The 22,424-nt window shown below is 43.3% G+C and overlaps 1 protein-coding gene across 3 annotated transcripts in view; it reads left to right on the plus strand.

The window, feature by feature from the left end:
- Nucleotides 1–22,424, plus strand: part of Unc13c (unc-13 homolog C) — a 483,555-nt gene that overhangs the window by 272,691 nt on the left and 188,440 nt on the right. For all 3 annotated transcript variants that reach the window (XM_060384763.1, XM_060384762.1, XM_060384764.1), the window contains exons 11-13: nucleotides 2,203–2,318; nucleotides 4,387–4,550; nucleotides 13,613–13,769. In XM_060384763.1, coding sequence (XP_060240746.1) covers nucleotides 2,203–2,318; nucleotides 4,387–4,550; nucleotides 13,613–13,769 — 437 coding nt within the window. The remainder of the gene's footprint in view (nucleotides 1–2,202; nucleotides 2,319–4,386; nucleotides 4,551–13,612; nucleotides 13,770–22,424) is intronic.

Consider the following 22,424-nt stretch of genomic DNA (forward strand, 5'->3'; position numbering starts at 1 on the left):
AATGGTAAATTAAAATTTTGAGGACTGGCTGATCAGGAATCCAACAGAAGCTGACATGGCCCCAGGGCCACAAAGAATTATCACGTAGGTTCACAATGTGCTGTATCTACTTACAGAATGTTGGCTTTAAAAAAAAAAAAAACAACAACAACAAACTTTTGTAATATAATAGTTTTCAAAATTAAGTCTCAATGAATTAATAAAACTCTAAATTATGTAACAACTTAAAGAAACAGGAAAATTTAACTTAGTCTAAATACAAAGTATTCAGCTTTACCGGGAGCTCAATAAAGTAGTTGAAAAATCTCAATTAAAGAACACTGGTACTTCTCATTATTGGAATCCAAGCTTGAAATTAAGTTATAACTCCCACATATTATTTAAATTATTAAGTAACCTTACATATGAAAGTAAGCTGTTAAAGGAAGAAAACTTCAGTTTCCTGTGCAATACTCAAAAAAAATCATATTTTAATTAGATCCTTACTTTTGCTTTTTTTATAATTAAATAGCATCCTCTTGAGATAAAGCATAAAGTTATACACCACAACAGAAATTCATGTATTTCGTACCGGGTTCTAACCACTTTCCTGGGGCGCTTAGCTGTGCTATTTGGTTAAAAGGCTGCCATCTTTGATGTGAAACTACCCTTTAACCTGGGAAAGAAACATGTGCTATGTAGAAAGCCTTTTCTTCAGCACCTGCAGCTGCTCATGGGGTATTTCCATGCCCTCATTTCTGTTGTTGTTTGCCTTCAGGGAGGCAAAGAGGAGGGAGAAAGACAGGAAATGAGGGAAGTCAAGAGAGAGATGGAATTAGTTTATATTTCTTAGCTCTGTGTAATAGGCCTAAGAATGTTCTCTGTTCCAAAGCTCAGATAGGTGTGTGCTGCTTCCCTTGACTCAAATCAAATTACTGAATAAACTGATTGTATTTTGATTCCACTCAATAATTAATACCACACTTACATATAAGCACAGGCTGTAGATAGACTATACGAAAGCTGCTTTTATCTTGTTGTTAGCCAGAATTTGGCTCATCTTTTGAAGTACAAAAAGAACAAGGGAATGCTGAGAAGGAATTTTCAAATGAGACACTTTTCTCATGAATTTTATGCTCCGATTATCTTGCTTGTAATTGCCCCATGATGAATTTAATTTTACTGTATAAGGGCAAGGGGTCCTTTGATCTTCCATCTGAACTCTCTAGAGGCAGTTTAACAATTACAACAGCATAACAGGCAAGCGTTGTGAGGTCATGGTTACTTAGTCACGTGACATAGAAAAATGAGGTGTTCCCTAGGTAAGTCTCTTTCTCTGTGTGTGTGTCTCTGTGTGTGTGTGTGTGTGTGTGTGCATGTGTGCATGAATGCACATGTGTATATATTTGCGTAAGAGTGTGCTGTATTTGTATGTATTTGTGCTGATGTGTATGCCTGCATATGTGTATGTATGTTCTGTGTGCATGTATGTATGCCTATGTTTGTGTTTGTGTGTAGCTAATTCATATTCCTTTCTATTACTTAAATTTGTTTATAACTATCTATGATTTGTGTTTTATGTGTATGAGTGTTTCATCTAACAATGTATGCGTAGCATGGGCGTGCTTGTTACCCACGGAAGCAAGAAGAGGGCACTGAATCTCCTGAGAGCAGAGGTAAAGATAGTTGTCAGCTGCCATGTGGGCAACGTTAACTAATCCCAGATCCTCCACAAGAACGACAACTTCTCTGAACCATTGAACCATTTCTCCAACCCATAAATTCTTTTTTAACAATTTTGCACATGTGCGTAAAACATATGGGCCATTTTCACCCACCAGCTTGTCTTCCTTGTCAACATACACTCCCACACACAAATCTCTTTCATATGTATGACCCACTGATACTGATAGGGCCACTCCCTGTGCTCACGTGTTTAGCTTTATCCTTTGAAGTTTGGTGGCCTTGCAGTGCACATGAAACTAGAGACAGTGGTTCCCCTCTCTCCTGGAGTCTCTCAATGGCCAATAGCCAGTAGTTCACAGATAAAAGCAGGGTCCCCTGAGCCCCTCCCCCTTGCTTGGCTGACTGCTGACAGGAACAGTCTTGGGTGGGCCCAGTGCAGGTATTGATGGTTGTAGTGAGTTGGTACATTGGGAAACTTGAGTCAGAATCATGCTCTCGTTGAAATAACTGATCAAGGGCATTCTTGCTTCTCCTCAGAGAAACGGACAGATAAGTCAGCTGTGTCTGGGGCCATCCGACTAAAAATCAACGTGGAAATAAAGGGAGAAGAGAAGGTCGCACCCTACCATATACAATATACTTGTTTACACGAGGTAACTCACAAAACCCATTTCGTTAAATCCAAACTGGGGTGGGGCTGGGACGAGCTTGTTATGAATCACAAAACAAGGGCTGGATTTTGAAAAGTCATGGAATTGGGTTTGTGGAGTTCAGACTGCCTGTGGTAGCTGGGGTAGCAGGCCGTGTGCTAAGGTGTGAAAACCCAGTGGAAAACTGGCCCTTTAGTGGGATTTCAGAATGAGCACTCAAGGCAGGTGACATAGGGCTGAGTCACCAGTTCCTGTCTGTTCCTTGCTGTACACGCACTGACCGGTTGCCCTGGGCCACCTCCAGTTCTGCATTGGAGAGGTAAGATGAGTCACTGAAGACCCTCTTGGGTGAGAATTATACTTTTCCCAAATATCCAATAGTCTGAGATGGAGCTGAGGAGTGGTCCTTGCCCCGTGCTCTGGAAGAGAAGGAAGGAACACGTCCCCAAGAGGGGCAAGGCGTCAGCAAGGTGGCTGTCGCTGTGATGAAATGCCTGGCAAAAAGCAGCTTAGAAGAGAAATGCTTTATTTTGGCTCACAATTCCGTGTTACAGTCCAGAACTGCTGTAAAGTCAGAGAGGCAGGAACTTGGAGCAGTTGCTCACAGCCACAGTCAAGAGCAGAGAGAGGATCAGTACGTGCTGCTGCTCAGGGTTCTCTCGCCTCGGCATTCAGCCCAGACTCCAGCCTGTGAAATGATGTCGCCATTCAGAGTGGGTCTCTCCTCCTCAAGTCAGCCAGCCAAGACAATCCCCTACAGATGCCAGAATAACCTACACACTCTCTGAGTCTCTGTCATCATGGTGACACTAAGATACCTACCACAATACCATTGCTTTTTTTGCGGGGGGGTGGGGAAGTGCTCAAGACAGCCCTGTGTAACCTTGGCTGTCCTGGAACTCACTCTGTAGACCAGACTGGCCTCAAACTCAGAGATCCATCCGCCTCTGCCTCCTGAATGCTGGTTTTAAGGGTGTGTGCCACCACCGCCCAGCTTATACCACTGCTTTTTTTTACACGTTAAAGTTTTCTAAATACACGTATGAAAGTCTGTACCTCTAAACATTTGACACGTGTAAAGATTTGAACACCGGTTTGCCGAACAAAGAAAGAGGAATGGTGTATTCAATTGTCGGCACAGTAAGCAGATACAGAATCTCTGATGAACTGTATGACTCATGCGCTGGAGGTATTATGTTAATAAGCAGCATTCCATTTTCTGACTAATAAAAAGAAAGCAGTCCTTAACGCAGGCTTGGCCAGGATCTCTGGTCTTGGAACCGCAGCAGAGAAGATGAGTGCTTAATGCTGTGCTTTCCAGAGTATTTTCTACTAGTTCAGGAAAGTGAGGGCTGGAGAGCTAGGCCAGTGGGGAAAATTGCTTGCTACCAAGTGTCGCTTCCTGTCCCCATGTATGGGATCCGTGCAGTGTAAGGAGAAAACCAACTCTCCCAAGCTATCCTCTGACCTCCACGTGCAACCTCGGCACACTGCCTTAGCATCAAAAATAAGTTTAAAAAGAGATAGGTCTATAACCAATAAAAGGTTCTTCTAGACTATAGCATCCGTACTCATTAGACATTAAAAGGGATGCAGTGGGGTGATTTCCTTATCAACAAAATTCCCATTCATTTTTAATCTCAACTATTTTCCTGGCTGTTACCATTCTGTATCGAAAGCTTCAGAGTATCATTATGTGACAATCTTTTGTAAGATTGTGGCCAACAGTCCATTATTCAACCAGGACACTGCAATTTACTCAGAGTTCACAAATGTAAAGTGTATTACCTTATGTAGAAATATTTACATATAAACATGCTTGCTTCCTTCTGGAAATGGCTGGCTATGTACAGGCAAATGAATTATTGATTCTACGGCCTCCCAGGCAGAAGCAAAGGCCTATTTCCCATAATAAATTCAGTTTAACATAATCTAAGCCATTCCTGTTACACTCAGAGGCTGGTGATGTAGATGTGATGGCAATACAAGGGCATTCTATAGAGAAGCGTAGTTAAATGTCCCTCCCCTGGCCTGAGGAGCCTCTGAACAACTGCCTACTGTTCGCTTTCAGAACCTGTTCCATTACTTGACTGAAGTGAAGTCTAACGGCACCGTGAAAATACCCGAGGTCAAAGGTGACGAAGCCTGGAAGGTTTTCTTTGATGATGCCTCTCAAGAAATAGTGGATGAATTTGCCATGCGCTATGGGGTTGAATCCATTTATCAGGCTATGACGTAAGTACTGTAGGATGCCGGGGTGATCATAAGTCCCATTTAAAATCCAATGGAAATAAAAGCTGGCCTTCATCATCTCTATTCTTTATTTTTTGTTTACATTTATTTATTTACTATGTGTGTATGTGCATATACTTGCTGAGGTGTCTCTGTAATGCCCATATGGTAAATACTGTGGGGGAATCTGCTTTTTTTTCTGCAGTGTGTGTGTGTGTGTGTGTGTGTGTGTGTGTGTCCCATTTTTCCTCATTAGCATTCTCCAGGATAGTTTTTGCTTTGTCAATACAAAATTTGCCATTGCCTCGCCAGAAGAAAAAAAAATCTATTGCTTGACAATCTAATAATTCCTAAATTAAAGTCTCTTCACTTACTTATATTATTGATCTATGATTGGTGCTGGAAATTAATTGCTTTTATAGACTGATAGAGGGCTCTAATTGTGTGTCAATACGTCAGCACAGTTAAAAACTACTTACAGTTAAGAAATACAGCACGGTGAGAAACTTAGAGGTGACCTGAATTCTTAGTAAGATGGTACAGACTGAAACCTGGACGAGCCATTGCGTTTACTTCACCGTATTGGAAGTTCTGGGAGCATGCTGGAAACTCAATACATGTTTGCAATAGGAGGAACCAGAAGTGGAGGTTTCTATCAACATTATTTTTGAATCTCATTTTCTCCTGACCTATCTCTGGGTGTCAGAGGTTTTCAATTGCCAAAAGCAAATAAAGGGGAAAAGACGAATTTAATTAAATCGATGTATGTGACTCCCTCACTGTGTAAGTTGTATTGAAATACTCCCATGCATACCACAGTGATCCCTTACAGTAATTTGAAAATAAACTTTCAGATACTGATGCTTGTTGTCAGGGGTTAAAATACCTTTCAGCAATTGTTTAACCATGCTCCAAAATGCTGTTTCTGTAACTGAAATGTAAGCTAATTTCCAACAGGTTGTTGGCAAAATAAAATAAAATAAAATAACTCAACTGGAAAAGGGCAGTATATAGATACAGTTATCTTCACAATTACATGTATGAAATAGTGAATCAGTATTGTTTTTAAACCTTTGCTTTAAAGCCCAAAAATAAATGCATACATAACCTATCAGAAAATAAGCCAAGAGATCTTGATGAGCAAGCAAGCCAACAAAACACGTGGAAGTATATGTTTCATGCTCATTTGAGAATCCTGTGCTCTCAATACCTAAAACTTGAAAGTTGGGGGCTGGATAGATGGTTTGAAAGGTTAAGAGCACTGGCTGCTCTTCCAGAGGACCCGAGTTCAATTCCCAGCACCCACATGGCAGCTCACAGCTGTTTATAACCCTGGTTCCAGGAGATCTAGCGCCGTCTTCTGGCCTCCATGAGCATGGTGCACATACACACCTGCAAACAAAATTCTCATACATGTGAAAAAAATATTTTTTAGAAAGTTTAAAAATCACCAAGTTGTGCCACTATGCTTTAAGGAAGAAAGCATATCCCACTGGTATAGTACACACACAAGTTTGGAAAAGGACAAAATGGTTCAATTCTTCTGGATTTTCCTAGAAGTTTCTATTGACACTTATAGACTGTATGCTTAGCCAAATTGCCCTATTGCTTCATCATCTTCCTCCTAATAGAGACTCATTGGTTTCTCCTAGGTACAATTATGCTTCTTTTGAGAATAGGCCTGATGGATAAATGGGAGGAGGCATGTTTTAGTCAGAGTCTGAGTGTGTATTTAGATTTTTCTCATGAGTAGTTCTCAGACTGTAGAGGATGTAAACTCTGTTCTGCTGGTAAATAACCTGAGCTTTAAGACTCGGCTTTCCAGTCCTCTACTCCACATCCTGATGACTGTAAATGCACTCCCCTTTACCACAGGCTACTCCCTATCAGGAACAATCTGTCATCCCACGTATTACCTTTCCTCTGAAGTGTTCATGGGAACAGAGATTGTAATTCTCCCATGAAAATAAGCAAACAGTCAAGGACTTTAAGACTCTGTGCCCATGTGGCAAGCACAGGCATCAATCCACAACCAAAGGGCCTTTTCATCATGCAGCAGTGAGAACCAAGATCTGCCCCTTCTGTCCAGGGAGCACACTACTCTGTGTGCTTTGCTTCTTGGGGTAAAACGTGAAAACTATTCCCATCATGCCAGTGTACCTTCATAGTTCTCCTTTGTGTGAGCATATAATTTTCTCCTCATAATGGCCTAATACCACTGAGAACATAAATGGAATTTTATTCATTTCATTCTATATATTGATATGATTGGTATATGTAGTATTCGTATGTATGCATGTATGTATGTATGCATGTTTGTGTGCGTGCATACATGTGGAGGCCAATGGTCCATGCTAGGTATCTTTTTCTGTCATTGTCCACCTTTTGTCTATGCTGGCTGGCCACTGAGCTTTGTGATCTGCCTGCTCAGCCTCCCCAGTTCTGGAATCACAGATGTGTGCTGTGTCACCTGTCATGGTGTGGAGCCTGAGATATGTGCTCAGATCCTCAGCTTGTGTGTCAGACACTTTACCACCCCAGCCTCCTGGGAAGTGATTTCTGTCATGCTAACACATGTTTTAACTCCTTAATTAGCCGAAGCTGTGCTTGAAATGTGGGATTTGGCTAAGCTAGGGTTGTCCTCTGTGATGCCGAATGAGAAGAAGCATTTGGTTCACGGCTTTTTGCTGTCACTAATGACTTGTCTCTCAGTGCCGCTGTCACAAACTCATCTCCAGGCTAGAGGTGTTACACCTGGTCTGTTTCAGCTGCTAACACCACACGCATGCCTCCTAAAGAAAATGTTGGGCAGCTGACTTCTTTGTTGAGGCATGACCTTTCCTTCAGGGTCAGTAAGAGGACTGAACTGTCGCAGGACCAGAGGGCAGAGCAGTGAACAAGAAGCCAAGGTCAGATTCAGGCCCAGCATCTTAGAATTCATGGTTCATTTATTCCCTAACATCTCGCTGTATGACCGTGTACAGGATGCCTTTAGCCTATAAATGTTACTATAACAAAATGCCATAAACTGCTGGATGGCTTATAAACAACAGGAGTTTATTTCTCATGAGTTAGGAAGACAGTGAAGCCCAAGATCAAGGTTGTCCTGTGAAGAGCATTTTCCTGGTTCATGGAAGACTGTCTTTTTGCTGTGTTCTCACAGCATTTTCAGCGTGGAAGGATCTCTCTACGACACATTTTCAAAAGCTACCATCGGGCCAATTATGATAATCCCAATCTCTTATCTTAGTTCCCCTCAAAAACCTCACATCCTCACATTGTCAGCTTATAGAAAAGATTTCCTCCTAGGAATATCTGTCCTCATAGAGACCAGATTTGGGCCACAGCCATTAGAACTCAGCAGGAGGGATGGCTCCTGCCTCCACTGGGCCCCTAATCAAGTGCTGCTAGAAGGATGATTCAGTGGCTAAAAGCACTGGCTGCTACTGCCGAGGACCTGGGTTGCATTCCCATCACCCACAACCAGTGAATTTTGTCTTCCTAAAAGCAGTACGTAAAATGTTAGACTTCATCTCCGCAGTCTGCCTTTTCCCAGCCTTCTCTCTAGTAACCCTTTCCTTTAGTAAGCTTCCCACCCTATTGCCTATCCCCTATTGCATGGCTACACTGCCATTTAGGAGTTGTATCCTCTCATGGCTAATGACGGAGGGGGTAGGTATGACAAATGACAAGAGACTTTCCTGCCTCAGGAGGCGGTTACTGTGGAGCAGAGCCAGATGGGCAGCCCTGCTGGGAAATAGCTCGGCCAGGCTCTCAGTGCGGAGACACAAGGAGCGGCATCTGATGTGTCACCCCACTTCCTGTTGGCCAGCTGAGACCCCAGTCCACCATGGGGTGTTTTTTAGTCCAACCAGCTGCCCTGGAGTTAAGGAAAGTTGCTCCTTGATGCTAAAATTCATTAACTGGCACTCCGGCTTTCTGGAGCTGGTAGGATTTGCCTTCCTTTCTGGTCTTACTGGAGCCTTCTGGAAGATTTAGAGGCTGACTCCTGGGCCTCCAGCTGGTGCCCAGCATACCCCGGGAATTGCTTTATTTTAGTATGAACCAGAGAATAAGGTATCTCTGTCAGCTCTTGGAGATGAATTCTCGCCTAATGTTGTGGATGATTTAGAACACCGCTCTCAGCAGAGCGATTGCAGAGCGTGGTCATCATCTCAGCATTTCAACATTACCGCCATGTACCACAGCCAAATGCTCCTGAAGTAATAGATACGATGATCAACTGCCCTATCAAGGTACCTGAGTGCTCGTCTTCTTCCCTTCAACTCTGTGTAAATGCCTTTGGCTCCTGTTGCTTTGTTTTCATTAAGACAAAAGCATTGGTCTGTCCCTGGGTGTGGGCAATCGCTGCCTTCACTAGGATCTCAGGAAGGACAGCAGAACTGTGGGTTGCAGCCACAGCACACAACCCCGGAAAGAGAGGAAGGCGGCCCCAAAGGAGGGAAGTCAGTGTACTGAGAGACATCTATTTGCACACTTTGACTAGACACCATGATGAAATGATTAAGTCTATCCGCATGCCGCATTTACGACAGCATAATTCACACACACACACACACACACACACACACACACACACAAAGAAAAAGGGAGGGCCTCAGGTAACTTCTTTCTTGTTAGACTCTTTTTCTCCCTCCCCCTCTCTCAAACACATCCTCCTAATATCTTACACCCAAGGTAATCTCTTAAAATTACCCATCTGCTTCCTCGAGAACAATTACGGCTTCTGGGAGATGACATTTTAACTTACATTTACCCTGTGAGAATTATTTGATGAGGTCCCCTGACCAACGAAGATGTATCTGACCTAACAGATGGTGTAGAGCGCCACAGAAGGCCCTGGACATATTGTTCTGGAATTCTTTCCTAGTGGTTGATGGAGTTGACTGTGCACAAATGTGTCTTGGTCTGTACCATTTCATCCCTGGGCAAATTCATTCTCAGTGAGATCAAGTCCTTTGCATGGCTTGAGTATCTCTTGGTCATCAGCAACTCTTCGCCCTGCCTTATTTGTAGAGGTCTTTCCTGAGCTTCTCTGGGCCGCGGTGATCATGTTTTTATGCAGTGTTCCGTGGTACTCTGTGTTTGGTTCCTGATTCTCTCTCTCTTTTCAGTTATCAAAATATTTTTAAATTTATTTTTATATTAATAACATTTTATTTGCTTTGTATCTCAGTTGTAGCCCTCTCTGTCCTTCCCTCCCAATTCCACCCTCCCCCCCTCATCTCTTTACCTATGCCCCTCTCCAAGTCCACTGATAAGGGAGGTCCTCCTCCCATTCCATCTGACACTAGCTTATCAGGTCTCATCAGGACTGGCTGCATTGTCCTCCTCTGTGGACTGGCAAGGCTGCTCCCCCCTCAGAAGGAGCTGGTCAAAGAGCCAGCTACTGAGTTCATGTCATAGACAGTCGCTATTCCCATTACTAGGGAACCCACATGGATTCTGAGTTGCCATGGGCTACATCTGAGCAAGGGTTCAAGGTCATATCCATGAATAGTCCTTGGTGGGAGTATCAGTCTCAGAAAAGACCCCTGTGCCCAGACGTTTTGGTACTGTTGCTCTCCTTGTGGAGCTCCTGTCCTCTCCAGGTCTTATTATTTCTCCCTTCTTTCCTAAGATTCCCTGAACTCTGCTCAAAGTTTGGTTATGGATCTCAGCATCTGCTCTGATACCCTGCTGGGTAGAGCCTTCCAGAGGCCCTCTGTGGTAGGCTCCTGCTCTGTTTCCTGTTTTCTCCTCCTTCCAATGTCCCAGTTGCTGATTCTCTTACACTTGCCTCCACATCTGTCATGTGCCTGGGTCCATGCTGCTCTGCAAGTAGATTCACTGCTGTCAAACAGATCATACTTCAGACCCATCTTCTAAATATTTGTTGCACTGACCTCCTTGAACACCAAGCTCTTCATTCTTCCCTGATTACCACTTGGCCTCTCAACCCAAGCCCCTCCCTTCTGATTATTCTTTTCCCAGCTCATGGCCTGGACCTTTGAGGCTGTGTCTTCTACCCTAATCCTATCTCCTCTAACCTGTCACCCACTCAAACCCATCACAGGAGACAGTTAAAAGAAATAAAGCCTCTGAGCATGGTGGCACACACCTGTAATCCCAGCACTCAGGGAGGCAGAAGCAGGTGGATCTCTGTGAGTTCAAGGCCAGCTTGGTCTACACAAGTGAGTCCAGGACAGTCAAGGCTACACAGAGAAACCCAATCTGATTGTATGGGTTTGTTTCAATTTTTATTGGACTTTATTCATTTATTGCAAGACTGCTTTCTGTGCCGTGTGTGTGGAGATCAGTGGGTAACTTGTTGGAGTTGGTTTTCTCCTTCTACCATGTGGGTTTGGGAGATTGCACTCAGGTCATCAGGTTCACTGGACAAGCGCCTTAACTCAATGAGCTATTTGCTGCCTGGCTATCTCATTTTGAAACCAAGAACCCGGTTGCTCTTGTGATGCCCTCCATTTCCGGCTTTAGAGTTTTAGTAAAGTTTATTTTGGCATTTAGCTGTGATATTATGCCTCTACTTCTTCCTAGATACCTATCTTTTACCATCTCCCAAATTGCCATATTTAGGGATTTAATGTTCCATAATTCTTGGCCTGTACTGAGAGTCTAACAAATCTAATTTTATGAATTTTGAGGGGCAAGGAAAAACATGAGCCCCGATCTTTGAGGTTTTAAAATCTCTCCTTGAAATAATTTTTATATCATTTGTGGTATTCTCTGTGAATTAAATTCATTCATGATTAACTGCAATTTACAAATAATGCATCATTTTGCATTAAGAAAAGGACTAAAAGCCCCTCCCCTTGGTGTCATTTAGCCAAGAGTGAGCACAGACTTGAAGTATCCACTTCGTGCTTCCTGAGTCTTCTGTCCTCTTTCTGCTGTGTTAGTCTGAATTGTTGCCCGCCTGAAGACTGTCCTGTGCCTTTATCTTTGTCTAGCCCTGTGTATCCGTCTATTGTGTATTTGTCTGCTATGTGGCTGTGTCTGTGTGTATTCAAATGTGTCTGTACGAGTGTCATGTGATTGTCTGTGTCTGTTTCTGTATATCTATGAGTTTCTGTCTCTAACAAAGGGCTTTTTTCCCTCTCTTTTATTGAATATCCCAGAAAGCATCACATGCTAAAGGAACAGGACACTTTACAGAAGTCTTTAACAGTTTGACAAGGGATTAAGCCACTGACTCCAGCTGAACCCCAAGTGACCCAGACACCAAACAGTATTACAAATGTCATTGTTTATCAACCGATATAAAAAAAACATTATGGAAGATATTCATTTCAGAAGATCTTTTTCAACCTCAATATTTGCTGTTTTCAGCAAATGGCACAAACACATTGTTCTGTGTGGGGGGCGTGAAAGAGCACATAATTTAAGGTTATAGCATGCATTAGTTTAGGTCGTAAAAGTTGATTACATGGAAAATCCAAGGCAAGTGAGGCTGACTGTGATACTGTTTTCTTAAAAGCAAGTTAAACAAATAGACTGAGTACACAGTAGTAGAGTGGCCTTAAGTCCAATGTGACTCCAGGGTGTGTTGTCAGTTCTTTCTGTGAGGTCCGGTGAAAGTTCCATTCTTGTAAGAGGTGTACACAAGATGTTTTCATAATATGGCATCACTATGATACTCATGTGTAAATTTTTAAATGACGTTTTCATTTATTAACTTCGTGTATGTGTGTATAAGCATGTGGGAATTCTGGTGTGTGCCACAGAGGCTGTGTGTGGAAGTCAGAGGAGAACTTTAAGTCGTCGGTTTGGTTTTCTCCCTCCACCACTAGATTCCAGGCATGGTGTTAAGCCTGTGAGGTGTGGCACCAAATGCCCATGCCCACTCAGCCATATCATTCCATTTGTGGCATTCTTGGTGGGTATTAATTAATTTTAAGAGGTTCATAAATAGTAACATAAAAACATAGATACATTTCTATTTCTAGGGTTAAATGACAAACATCATCTAACCGCTAGGACGTTGTCACTTCTCATCCTCAAGGACCATGATTTTGACCTACGTTCATCAGCTAATTTTGCGAAGGGAGAGGTAGAAATCTAGCCCAGTTGTGAGCGTAGCAAGGCCACAGTTTTCCAGACTGACACTGGCTTGCTTTGTCAATACATGCCCTTATGTTATTCAGCCCATTTGGGGGCATTCAGTAACCCAGAATGCAGAGGTGCCTAGACAGGTGGTAATTTACTCAACTATCTGAGCAAATGGGATCAAGTTAAACACAAAGAGTCATCCTGCCTCGTGTGTTTTATCTTTCGCAATTATCATAAGCTAATAATTTTCGGCTTGCCAATCTTTTGACGGAGTTCACACGAGACGGGTTTCCTTGAGAAAAGCAGAATAGAGCACTTGATGCTTTTGATGTTATTAATGATTCTATTATTCAAGGTTTCAATCGAGAGCCTTTGTGCACAGGGCTGGCGTCATTCAGTTGTTTGTCTAATTGAATCCTGTCTGTAACAAAGTGCTTAGAAAACAGAATTGCTGATGGAGGCCCTTCAAGCCTGAAACATCAGAAGCGCCATTCAAGTCAGGTGTGAAGCTGACAGAGGGAATCCAGTGTGAGTGGAAGTGGGGCCTCTCTTACCGCAAAATAGAAGGCACCAGGAGGAGCAGACAGGATCAAATGAGTATTTGGATGGAGTGTGGCACTTTAGGCTCTTAAATAATTAAGGGCAGGGTAAAGGAAGTGAGGGAGAACCTGTGCCCTCAGCCATTGCTCTGGTGTAATGGACTTTGCCAGGATCTATACCTTGGCAGCAAGCACACAGCACCCACATAGTCCAAAGAAACTGCCCTTAGCCCCCACGAGACGTCACTTTCTGATTACGCTATTTCACAGGTGTGAATGTGAAATTTCTAAGGGGCCGAACGTGGCTGCTATTCCAGACAGAGACCATGGCGCTTTTGCTCCTCTTCACGGATGTCGTTGAGGAGTAACTCGATGCCGACGTGAGAAGATGAGCTGGCGTGTGAATTAGCTCCCTTTGTAAAAGCGCTGTGTGTTTCCCTTTTTCAAACGTTGCAGGCACTTTTCATGTCTGTCTTCCAAGTACATGTGCCCGGGCGTCCCTGCAGTCATGAGCGCCCTGCTGGCCAACATCAATGCCTTCTATGCGCACACAACTGTCCCCACCAATGTGCAGGTTTCCGCCTCTGATCGCTTTGCTGCTACCAACTTCGGGGTAAGTAATTATTATTTTTGGAACCTGAAATTTTCAAGTAGTCTATGGGACTTAAGAAAGATTTCAAGGAATCTTTGACCCCAAATAGTCTCTTTCTTCCCACCCCCCACCCCAGGCAATTATACAGAGTATATAATATGTCCCCTTAATATGAAAAGAGAGCAAGTCTGATCCGGTACCCTAGGGGAAAAGAAGGTGGATATTTGACGAAATAGTACAATGATCTAGTCATCTTACTACAGAGGAACAAGGAACTTCCTTGAGGTGTCTTAGTCTAATGTCCCACGACTGAAGGTTAGTTTGAAATAGTTCTAGTGAAAGAGCCTTGACAGACAGCAGGACTCTCTTGATTTCACTCTCTGCATCTGAGATGATGTTTTGCACTAGGAGAAGACACGTTTTGTGATAGTGCCCTGAGATTTCTCTAGGACATGCTGGATGTTTGCAGATTTGCGGTTCGCTATGGTTAGCTGCATCCCCGTGATAACCTGTGTGGAGCTGCTTTCACTGGTATTCCCTGGAAGGAAGGAGGGGTGGCTCTATGAATATCTGCACCTACCGAGAACCGCCTGCCTGCAGCACCCAAAGGTACCAGGTACCAACATTGGAAAGTAAAAGCACAGAGGCCCTCTGAGGTCTGTTACTCATTGTCTACCTGTAAGACATAAACTGTCTTTGGTCAAAGTAGAAAGGCGATGTGAATTGAAAGTCACCCCAGTAGTTGGAAGAGATGGGATTGGTGAAGACAGAAATATAAGGACAGATTCCAGAACCTTCCTGGCACAAACTCAGCAGAGTGGACAGAGCTGGAGGATGGGGCTGGTGAAGGACACAGGGATTCTAGGAGTCTAGCCAGGGCACCTGGGAGGCAGCTGTGATGGTCGGCAGTGCCCGGGTATTCCTGTGACCTTCTCTTTTCTCAGAGAAGATAAAAGTCACTGCAGAAAAAACTTCCTAAAACACCATAGTTAGTACTGCCCCTGCCCTTCCAGTCTCCCCAGCATTTCCAGTCAGGTTCACTGAGGATACTTTTGTCAGCATATCCATTGTAGAAATCAAATGTGGGGTTTGTGTCATATAATAAAAACAACTGAAGAACGACACTTAGGAGGACACAGGCCACTGGTAGACTAGAGTTCTGTTCTTTGCATGTGAGAGGGAGAGCATGCAGGTACTGTGTGGGGAGAATTCCCCAGGGAAGAGGCAAGTACTCTCTAAAACAAACCCAAAGAAATGTGGGTAACGGAGGATGACTCTGGGACTGTGGACAACAGGTTCAGTAATGCCTATTATCAAGTCCCTTCTGTCACCAAAACCTGTTTCTCAACCTGCTCCGTGAAGATAATGAGTCCTACCCTGACCTTCTTCCCAAATTTGAAGTAAGGATCAGATGAAATTTAAGAATCCATACTCTAATGTGCATATATGAGGATTCGAGAATTATATGAAATACGAGAGGTTTGTCCCTCCTGGCTTACCAACGTAAGCAATACACGGTCAGCTGCTGTTGTTAGATCAGCTCTTGCAGGACCTGGGACTAGCAAACATTCTGGAGTCAGCTCAACCAAATACTGTGATGGGCAAATTCCAGACCAGAGAAGACTTTGCAACAAAGGCATCACTTTGGAAACAGAGCCTGTTGTCTTGGGACTTTGTCTACAACGTAAACCATGCTGTGTTATGAAATGGCTCTGCTTCTATCCTGCCCGTGTGCACTGTGGAGAACAAGCCGGGCTTGCAGAACATCTCGCCTTTCTACTTCGGAGAAGATGTGGGTCTGTGATTAACAGCCTCCATAAAAGCCACCTGGAGGAAAATTGGATGCCACGCTCCCTCACTTCACTTCACACTGACCCGGAGAGAAGAAAACACATTGATTTCGGCACATTTCACATCTCAGTAACAACATGCTTATAGCAAACTTCATTTTGTAAATCAAATAACATCTTGTAGAACAGAAGCAGAAAAAAAAAATGAAACATTTGATCAAACCACAACTCGATTAATTGGCAGTTGGGTATGTGGCTGTGTATTTTTCTCTCACTGTAGAATAGAATCCTGTTTCTTAAACCAAACATATCAACTACACTTCTTCGGAGCCCTGAGTTCTTATTCATCCGAGGACTAAAGGAGGTACTCAGGGTACCATGACAGTTTATATACTCACTCTTAACCTTTTTGAAAGTATAATCCAGATTTTTTTCAAATCTCCAAAACATAACGTATTTGAAAAAGTTTCCTCAAGCAAGGCCAGCCTGGTCTACAGAGAAGACAGTTCCAGGACAGCCAGGGCTACGTGGAGAAACTCTGTCTTGAAAAAAGAAACAAAAAGGAAAGAAAAAAAAAAAACTTTGAGAGTCTTACACAGCCTAGGCCGTTCTCTACCACCAGCCCCCATCTCCAGCCCCCCCTCTACCACCAGCCCCCACCCCCGTCTCCAGCCCACCCACGGGCTCATTTCTTTGCCTGCTTGTTCTTCCAGTTCATTTGGCAAGTCCCCATAAGCTGCAGAGACAGCTGAGGGAAGGAAAGAAAGATACATTTTGACTTTCACTCTCTCTGAGGTTTTGACTCTAATGAGACAATCAAGGAAATGTGGAAACTAAACACAAATCTCTCTCAGAGGTAGTAACTCTCACAGAAGTTTATGCAACATTTACAAATGCTTGGAGACTAAAGAATAATTAATGACAGGCGGTCTTACGGAACTGCTAGGAGCTTGACAAAGGAATGGTGGGTTGGAATTCCAAGAGGTAGCAATAAAAACAAAACAAACAAACAAAAAAAAAAACCAAAAACTAAGACTTAGTGAAGCATTTTAGTAAAAACAAGGAAAACCGAAGATGCAAATTAAGTTGAAAAGTGTAGATAAGGGTCTAGCGAGATGGCCCAGCAGTTAAGAGAGCATGCTTCTCTAGCAGAGGGCCCAAGTTAGGCTCCCTGTGCCCAGTTAGATCTGAGGTGGGCGAAAACCACCTGTAACTCCAGCTCCAAGAGGGATCCAGTGTCTCTGACCTCCTCAGGTACCTGCATTCACAGTCACAGCACAAGCACACACATATACATACATGCGCATAATGGAAAACTAAAGACATCTTTTTCGAGGTGTGCACAAGGCAGTCCGCCTACTGCAGAGCAGTTAGAGGTGAGTACCAAAGAGGGAGGTGATTAGAAGAGTGATACTGGATCCCTGGGGGACTTTTACGGACACTGAGATATTTGGACTGCAGGTTTAACGTGCAGAGTACGCTGAGACGGGAGGTCTGACGGACCACTGTGTCGTGAATGCGGCAGAGGGGAGAGATGATTGGATGCATCGTCAGCGGTTGTGGTTTGGACGCTGTCTTAGAAGCTTTAGGTAGAAGGGCACTTAACAGAAAAGCACGTGCTTGCAAAAGCACCCGAAGGACTTCCATGATAATTCCAAATACCTTCATTTGCAAGAGAAATGATTTGCTTTCATCACATCAGGAATGTAAGGAACAGGGGGATATCTGTCCTGTCAAGTCTTTCTGAGATCTCCATGCTGGTAACGAGAGACTGGAAAGCAAGCACCTCTGTAACTTGACCAGCTACAGGAATAAGCCAAGAAGCAGGAAGCAGGCGTGAGGGGAGGCGCGCATATTATGCCTTCTTCCAAATATGATAGACAGCACATACACAACTGATGGGCAGAAACTAAGATCGTTATGGAAAAATCAATGGGAAGGACTCAGAGAACAAAAGCATTGGTGTTGAGTCTCTGAGCTGCAGGAAGCAGTGACATCAAAGAGGAGTGAGAAGAGAGCGGGCCCCAGCACTGGTCACTGATGGGGGCCAGTGAGGGACCAATGTGCTGATGACCCCGGGATTGCAATGTGATACCAAGTTTAATCAGTAGCAAAATGAAGTGTGAGACAAAAGAGGAATAAATGTGAAGAATGTTTTCGAAAAGATTGTTAGATCATTTCCTCTGAGAGAGAGAGAGAGAGAGAGAGAGAGAGAGAGATACAACTGGTTATGAGCCCTCCAACATGGGTGCTGGGAAGCAAACCCAGACCTTCTACAAACGCGCTCTTAGCCAATGAGCGATCTCTCTAGCCCCATCATTGTTTCATGACTTACTAAATCACTTGTGTAGAGAGACACAGTCTATTTTTTGTTTGTGAAACTTTACATGGCTTTACAGGAGACTTAAATTTTGTTGTAAAATTAACACTTATGACAGATACCATTAGCAGCACAAACTAAATGTTTTCACTCATTGATTTACACACCAGAAAGAATTCCTTTATGGTTTCTGACTATATATTACTTGGTCATTTCCTTATATGCCAAAAATTCTGAAATAATTTCACAGGAAGAAAAGAAAGATTTATTCACTCTTTCACATTAAGGAGTAGGTCATGATTTTTTCAGTTCTAATCTAGGGGAGTTTATCTCTACAACTCATTCCTAATGCCACACATATTTTAGTGGCTTTTCTCAAGCATGGTAAAACATTTATTACATTTATGTCACAGTTGATATAAGAATAAAGTGTGGCCTGTGAAGAACAGATGATGATGATTTTAGCCAAGTCTATGTTAGCAGAGGAGAGAGTGTATGTGCTTTGGTCTCTATCCAAGCCCACTGCAACAAAACTTGGACCGCTCTTCATAGGCTGGTATTAGAGAGGACACTGTAGAGATCGTCGGAGGATGCACAGCGGGATATGGCCAGCGTGCTGAAGTGCTCTGAGCCAGCAGTTTGCTCCCTGTGACAACCAATGTTGCTCGTTCACTTGCCTCAGTGATAGGGCCCTCCTGGCTCAAGGAGGCTGGAACACAGGGGCTATTCTCTCCCAGAGCATTTCAGCACAAAGTGATGGCTCCCAGGATTTTCAGGAAAAAATACATGGGTTAGAAAACTGGAAAGATTTTTTTAAAAAAATTACATTTCAAAGTGGCAGAGAAAGACCAAACAATTAGAAGGCTTCTACACTCCAAGAGGAAGCTCCAGAGACAGGAAGAACCCTATGCAAAAAAAAAAAAAAAAAAAAAAATCAGATGAAAAGAGTCTTAGGATGCCCATGGCATAAACTAGGACAAGTCAATACTTCCCATGTTCTCCTATGAGGGGCCAAACAAACACTTAGAAAGTAATGAAATATGTTAATTATTTAATATCAATATCAATCACATGGGTACAGAGGCAGGATTCTTCCAAGAGGTGCTGAGGCAGGTAAAGGCCCCAAAACTTGAGCAGCTTCAACTTCCATCTAAGTTCAGGCACTCTGTGACCAAGACAGTGAGGTGGGAATTGGAGAAAGAAGCTGTGGCTGTGCGGAGGCTGACAGCCTCTCTTAAAAGGAACTCTTCTTCCTACCATTCCCAGGATCCTGGGGGACCTTTCTCAACATGCACACATGAGGCAGCCACTTCCCCTCCCTGGCCTTGGTGTTCCCTCTGCTCAGGAGCTCAATCCAGCCCACCTATTAGTTTTACATGGCCAACGGGTTAAGAATGATGTTTATGCTTTCAAAAGTTATTTTAGCTGGTTATGAAGGTACACACTGGTGGGATTTGCTGAAGGAGATGAGAGCAGGAGGACACGAGTTTGAGGCTAGCCTGGGCTACACATTTTGGTCTGGGGTTATGGCTCGGTGGTTAAGAGCACTGTCTACTCTTTCAGAGGACTCTGGTTCAGTTCCCAGTGCCCACATAGTGGCTCACAATCACCCTTAGCTCCAGTTCCAGGGGATTTGACACTATTTTCTGGCTTCTATGGGCACCAGGCATGCATGTAGTACACAGACATGCATGTTGGCAAAACACTCACACATACAAAAATCAAATAATTGTTTTTAAAGTTCTTTTAAAAATCAAAAGGAGTTTATGATCTTGTGATACATTGAAATTGCACAAAATTACAATTTTGCTATTCATCAATAAAGTTTTATTGAGAAGTAACCATGTCCAAAGCACTGATATATTATTTAGCAAAGTTGTCATGCTACAGTGTCAGATTGGAACAGTGACAAAATTCCCGAACACATCCACTCTCTAGGTCTCTTCAGATAGCTTGCTGGCCACTAGCCTTGGTATTCCAATCGCCTAATTAAACCTGAAGCTTTGATAAGTGATACTACCTAGTATTGTTATCACGATTTGCCTACCAGTCAAGTGTGGCCCTTACCTACTACAAAGAACTGAATAATGTAGCCATTCCCAGGGTGGCTCCGTGACCCTTAGGGGAAACATGTTTTAATCACTCGGTATCTTATTTAGTCCTCAGATCATGCCATGCAGATAGCAGGCCCCCTCCGCTGTCTCAAAGGCAATCTCTCTCTAGTTAAACAGAAACACGGCAAACAAAATTACATCTCAAGCTGTCCCTGCTGTTTAAAGAATCTCTTTGAAAATTCAATCAACAAGAACACTTTTAATTTTGCTTCATCGGATGTGATTTGGGATTCTCTGACAACAAGCCCAGCAGATTTCTCCTTTCAGTTTTCTTTCTTCCTTGCATGTAAAATTTTCAGCAGAGCCCTGGAAACTGAGATGGGAGAAGAAATACGAGAATTGCCTCAATCAGGATTCGGGTTGTGCCCATAAGATAGAAGCTCACGAGCCTAGCTGAATAAGATTTAGCTACATATAATCTAAGTCTAAAGGCAAAAAAAAAAAAAAAATACCAAAAAAACACTGGGGTAGTGTAGTTCAGGGGTGTGATTTTCTTTTTTTAAAGTGCGGATAGGGGCTAAGGAGACAGCTCAGTCAGGAAAGTGCAAGAATTTGCCTTGAAAGCACAAGAACCAGAGTTTGATCCTATAACCCATATAAGATGTCAGGTGTAATGGTACAGGCTTATAATTTCAGTGTGAAGGAGGACGGCCCCCATGAGCTCATGTGTTGAAGACTTGGTCTGCAAGTTGGTGGAACTGTTTGGGAAGCGTGAGGAGGTATGGTCTTGTTAGAAGGGGCGTGTCACTTGGGACAGGCTTTGAAGTTTCAAAACCCACAGAGTTCCCAGTTAGCGCTCTCTCTCTCTCTCTCTCTCTCTCTCTCTCTCTCTGCCTCATGTTTGTCTCAGATGTGAGCTCTCAGCCATTGCAACAGTCATGCCTGCCTGCTATCCTGTTCCCCATCATGATGGTTATAGACCCACTCTCTGAAACAGTAGTCCCCATAAACTCTTTTATAATATATCTTGATCATAGCGTCTTAGCACAGCAATAAACAGGTAACTAAGACACCCAGAATTAAGGAGGAAGAAACAGGTGGATCCTTGGGTCTCTTGTGAGCCAACCTAGTCCACTTGGTGAGTTCCAGACCTTGTCTCAGAAAATCTGGTGGATGGTGAGGAATGAGAAATGACACCCAAGGTTGTCCCCTGGCCCATACACATGCCTGCACATATCTGTATTCAAACACAGGTATGCACATGCACACACCCACAGATACACATAATTAGGACAGACATGGAATTTTAACAGTATATAGTTCTAGCGTTCTTACTACTTTTTTAGGCTCTCACCTTGTAGGCATAAACTAGGCTTTAGCATCTGGTATCTTCCTCAGCTGAAGAGAATCACAAAGAACAAATGAAAATAAGACTGAAGTCTGCACTCGATAAGGAAATATTTAGCAAACACTCGTAACACGAACAGATCCCACCAAGCACTCTTTCTGGGGTCTTTCAAGCAATAATGAATCGACAAAAGAAAGCCGAGTCCTTCTTCCTTAGTAAACTCAGTGTGTCTCATTGTCCAAGCCAATGCTCTCTTCGTGGCCATTGTCTAATGAAGCCTGGGAAGGTAAGCATTTTTAACTGGGCACATCCACCACATGAAATTCTCTAATTGAAAAGCGATGGAGAATTAGATGCTGGGCATTGGCCAGCTCAGCCGGCCCTGCTGGGTGGAATAGGATCAGTGATTTAGGGACCACGTGCAGTTGAACAGTCAGGTCAGCTGTCTTGATGATTTGTGCCAATCAGAGAGGTCAGGCACAGCTTCCAGAGATGTGACAAGAACCACACTGACTTTTATAGTCACCCAACTGATTAACTTTACTGTGGCCCTGAACTCTCCGATGTAGCAACTCTTTCATCTTTATTTTTCATTTGATGGATGGATGTAGAGGGGGCAGGAATAGAGACAGCATAGCTCGCTGGCTCCCCTTCCCCAGAACATGTGGTTGAGACAGGCACAGGAAAATCTAAAGTCTAAAGCTCATCTGCATATCTCAGGAGCTTTGCTGGACTAGTTGATCTTAGTGTGCTTAACAAAGTCCCAGACCCTTCTTCAGCTTCCATGTTTTCTCCAAGTGACCTTTGCTCGATGATGTGTGGTTCTGGTAATGGCAATTCACTGAAAATTCTGAACTTTTAATTGAAAAAAAAAGTCATTAAAGGTCTTCAACTTACGTTGCTGACTCAAGTTTGTAATTCTACTCTCATCAGTAATTTCAAAGACTAAGTTGCATGCCCCGTACTTCTTCTATTTCCCAAATAGAGGAGAGCGTCCACCTTGTCAATACTCTGCAACATGTAGTTATATATTTATAGACTACCTCCTCACAGTCATTCCTGCACCGGCTCATTGTTTTATACTTTTATAAGAAAACCGAAATCCAGGACAGTGCTGTGTCTACTACCTGCAATGGTTTTGTTCCAGTTGCCAGTTTAATACAA

Source organism: Meriones unguiculatus, chromosome 6 (assembly GCF_030254825.1).
Source record: "Meriones unguiculatus strain TT.TT164.6M chromosome 6, Bangor_MerUng_6.1, whole genome shotgun sequence".
NCBI lineage: Eukaryota > Metazoa > Chordata > Mammalia > Rodentia > Muridae > Meriones > Meriones unguiculatus.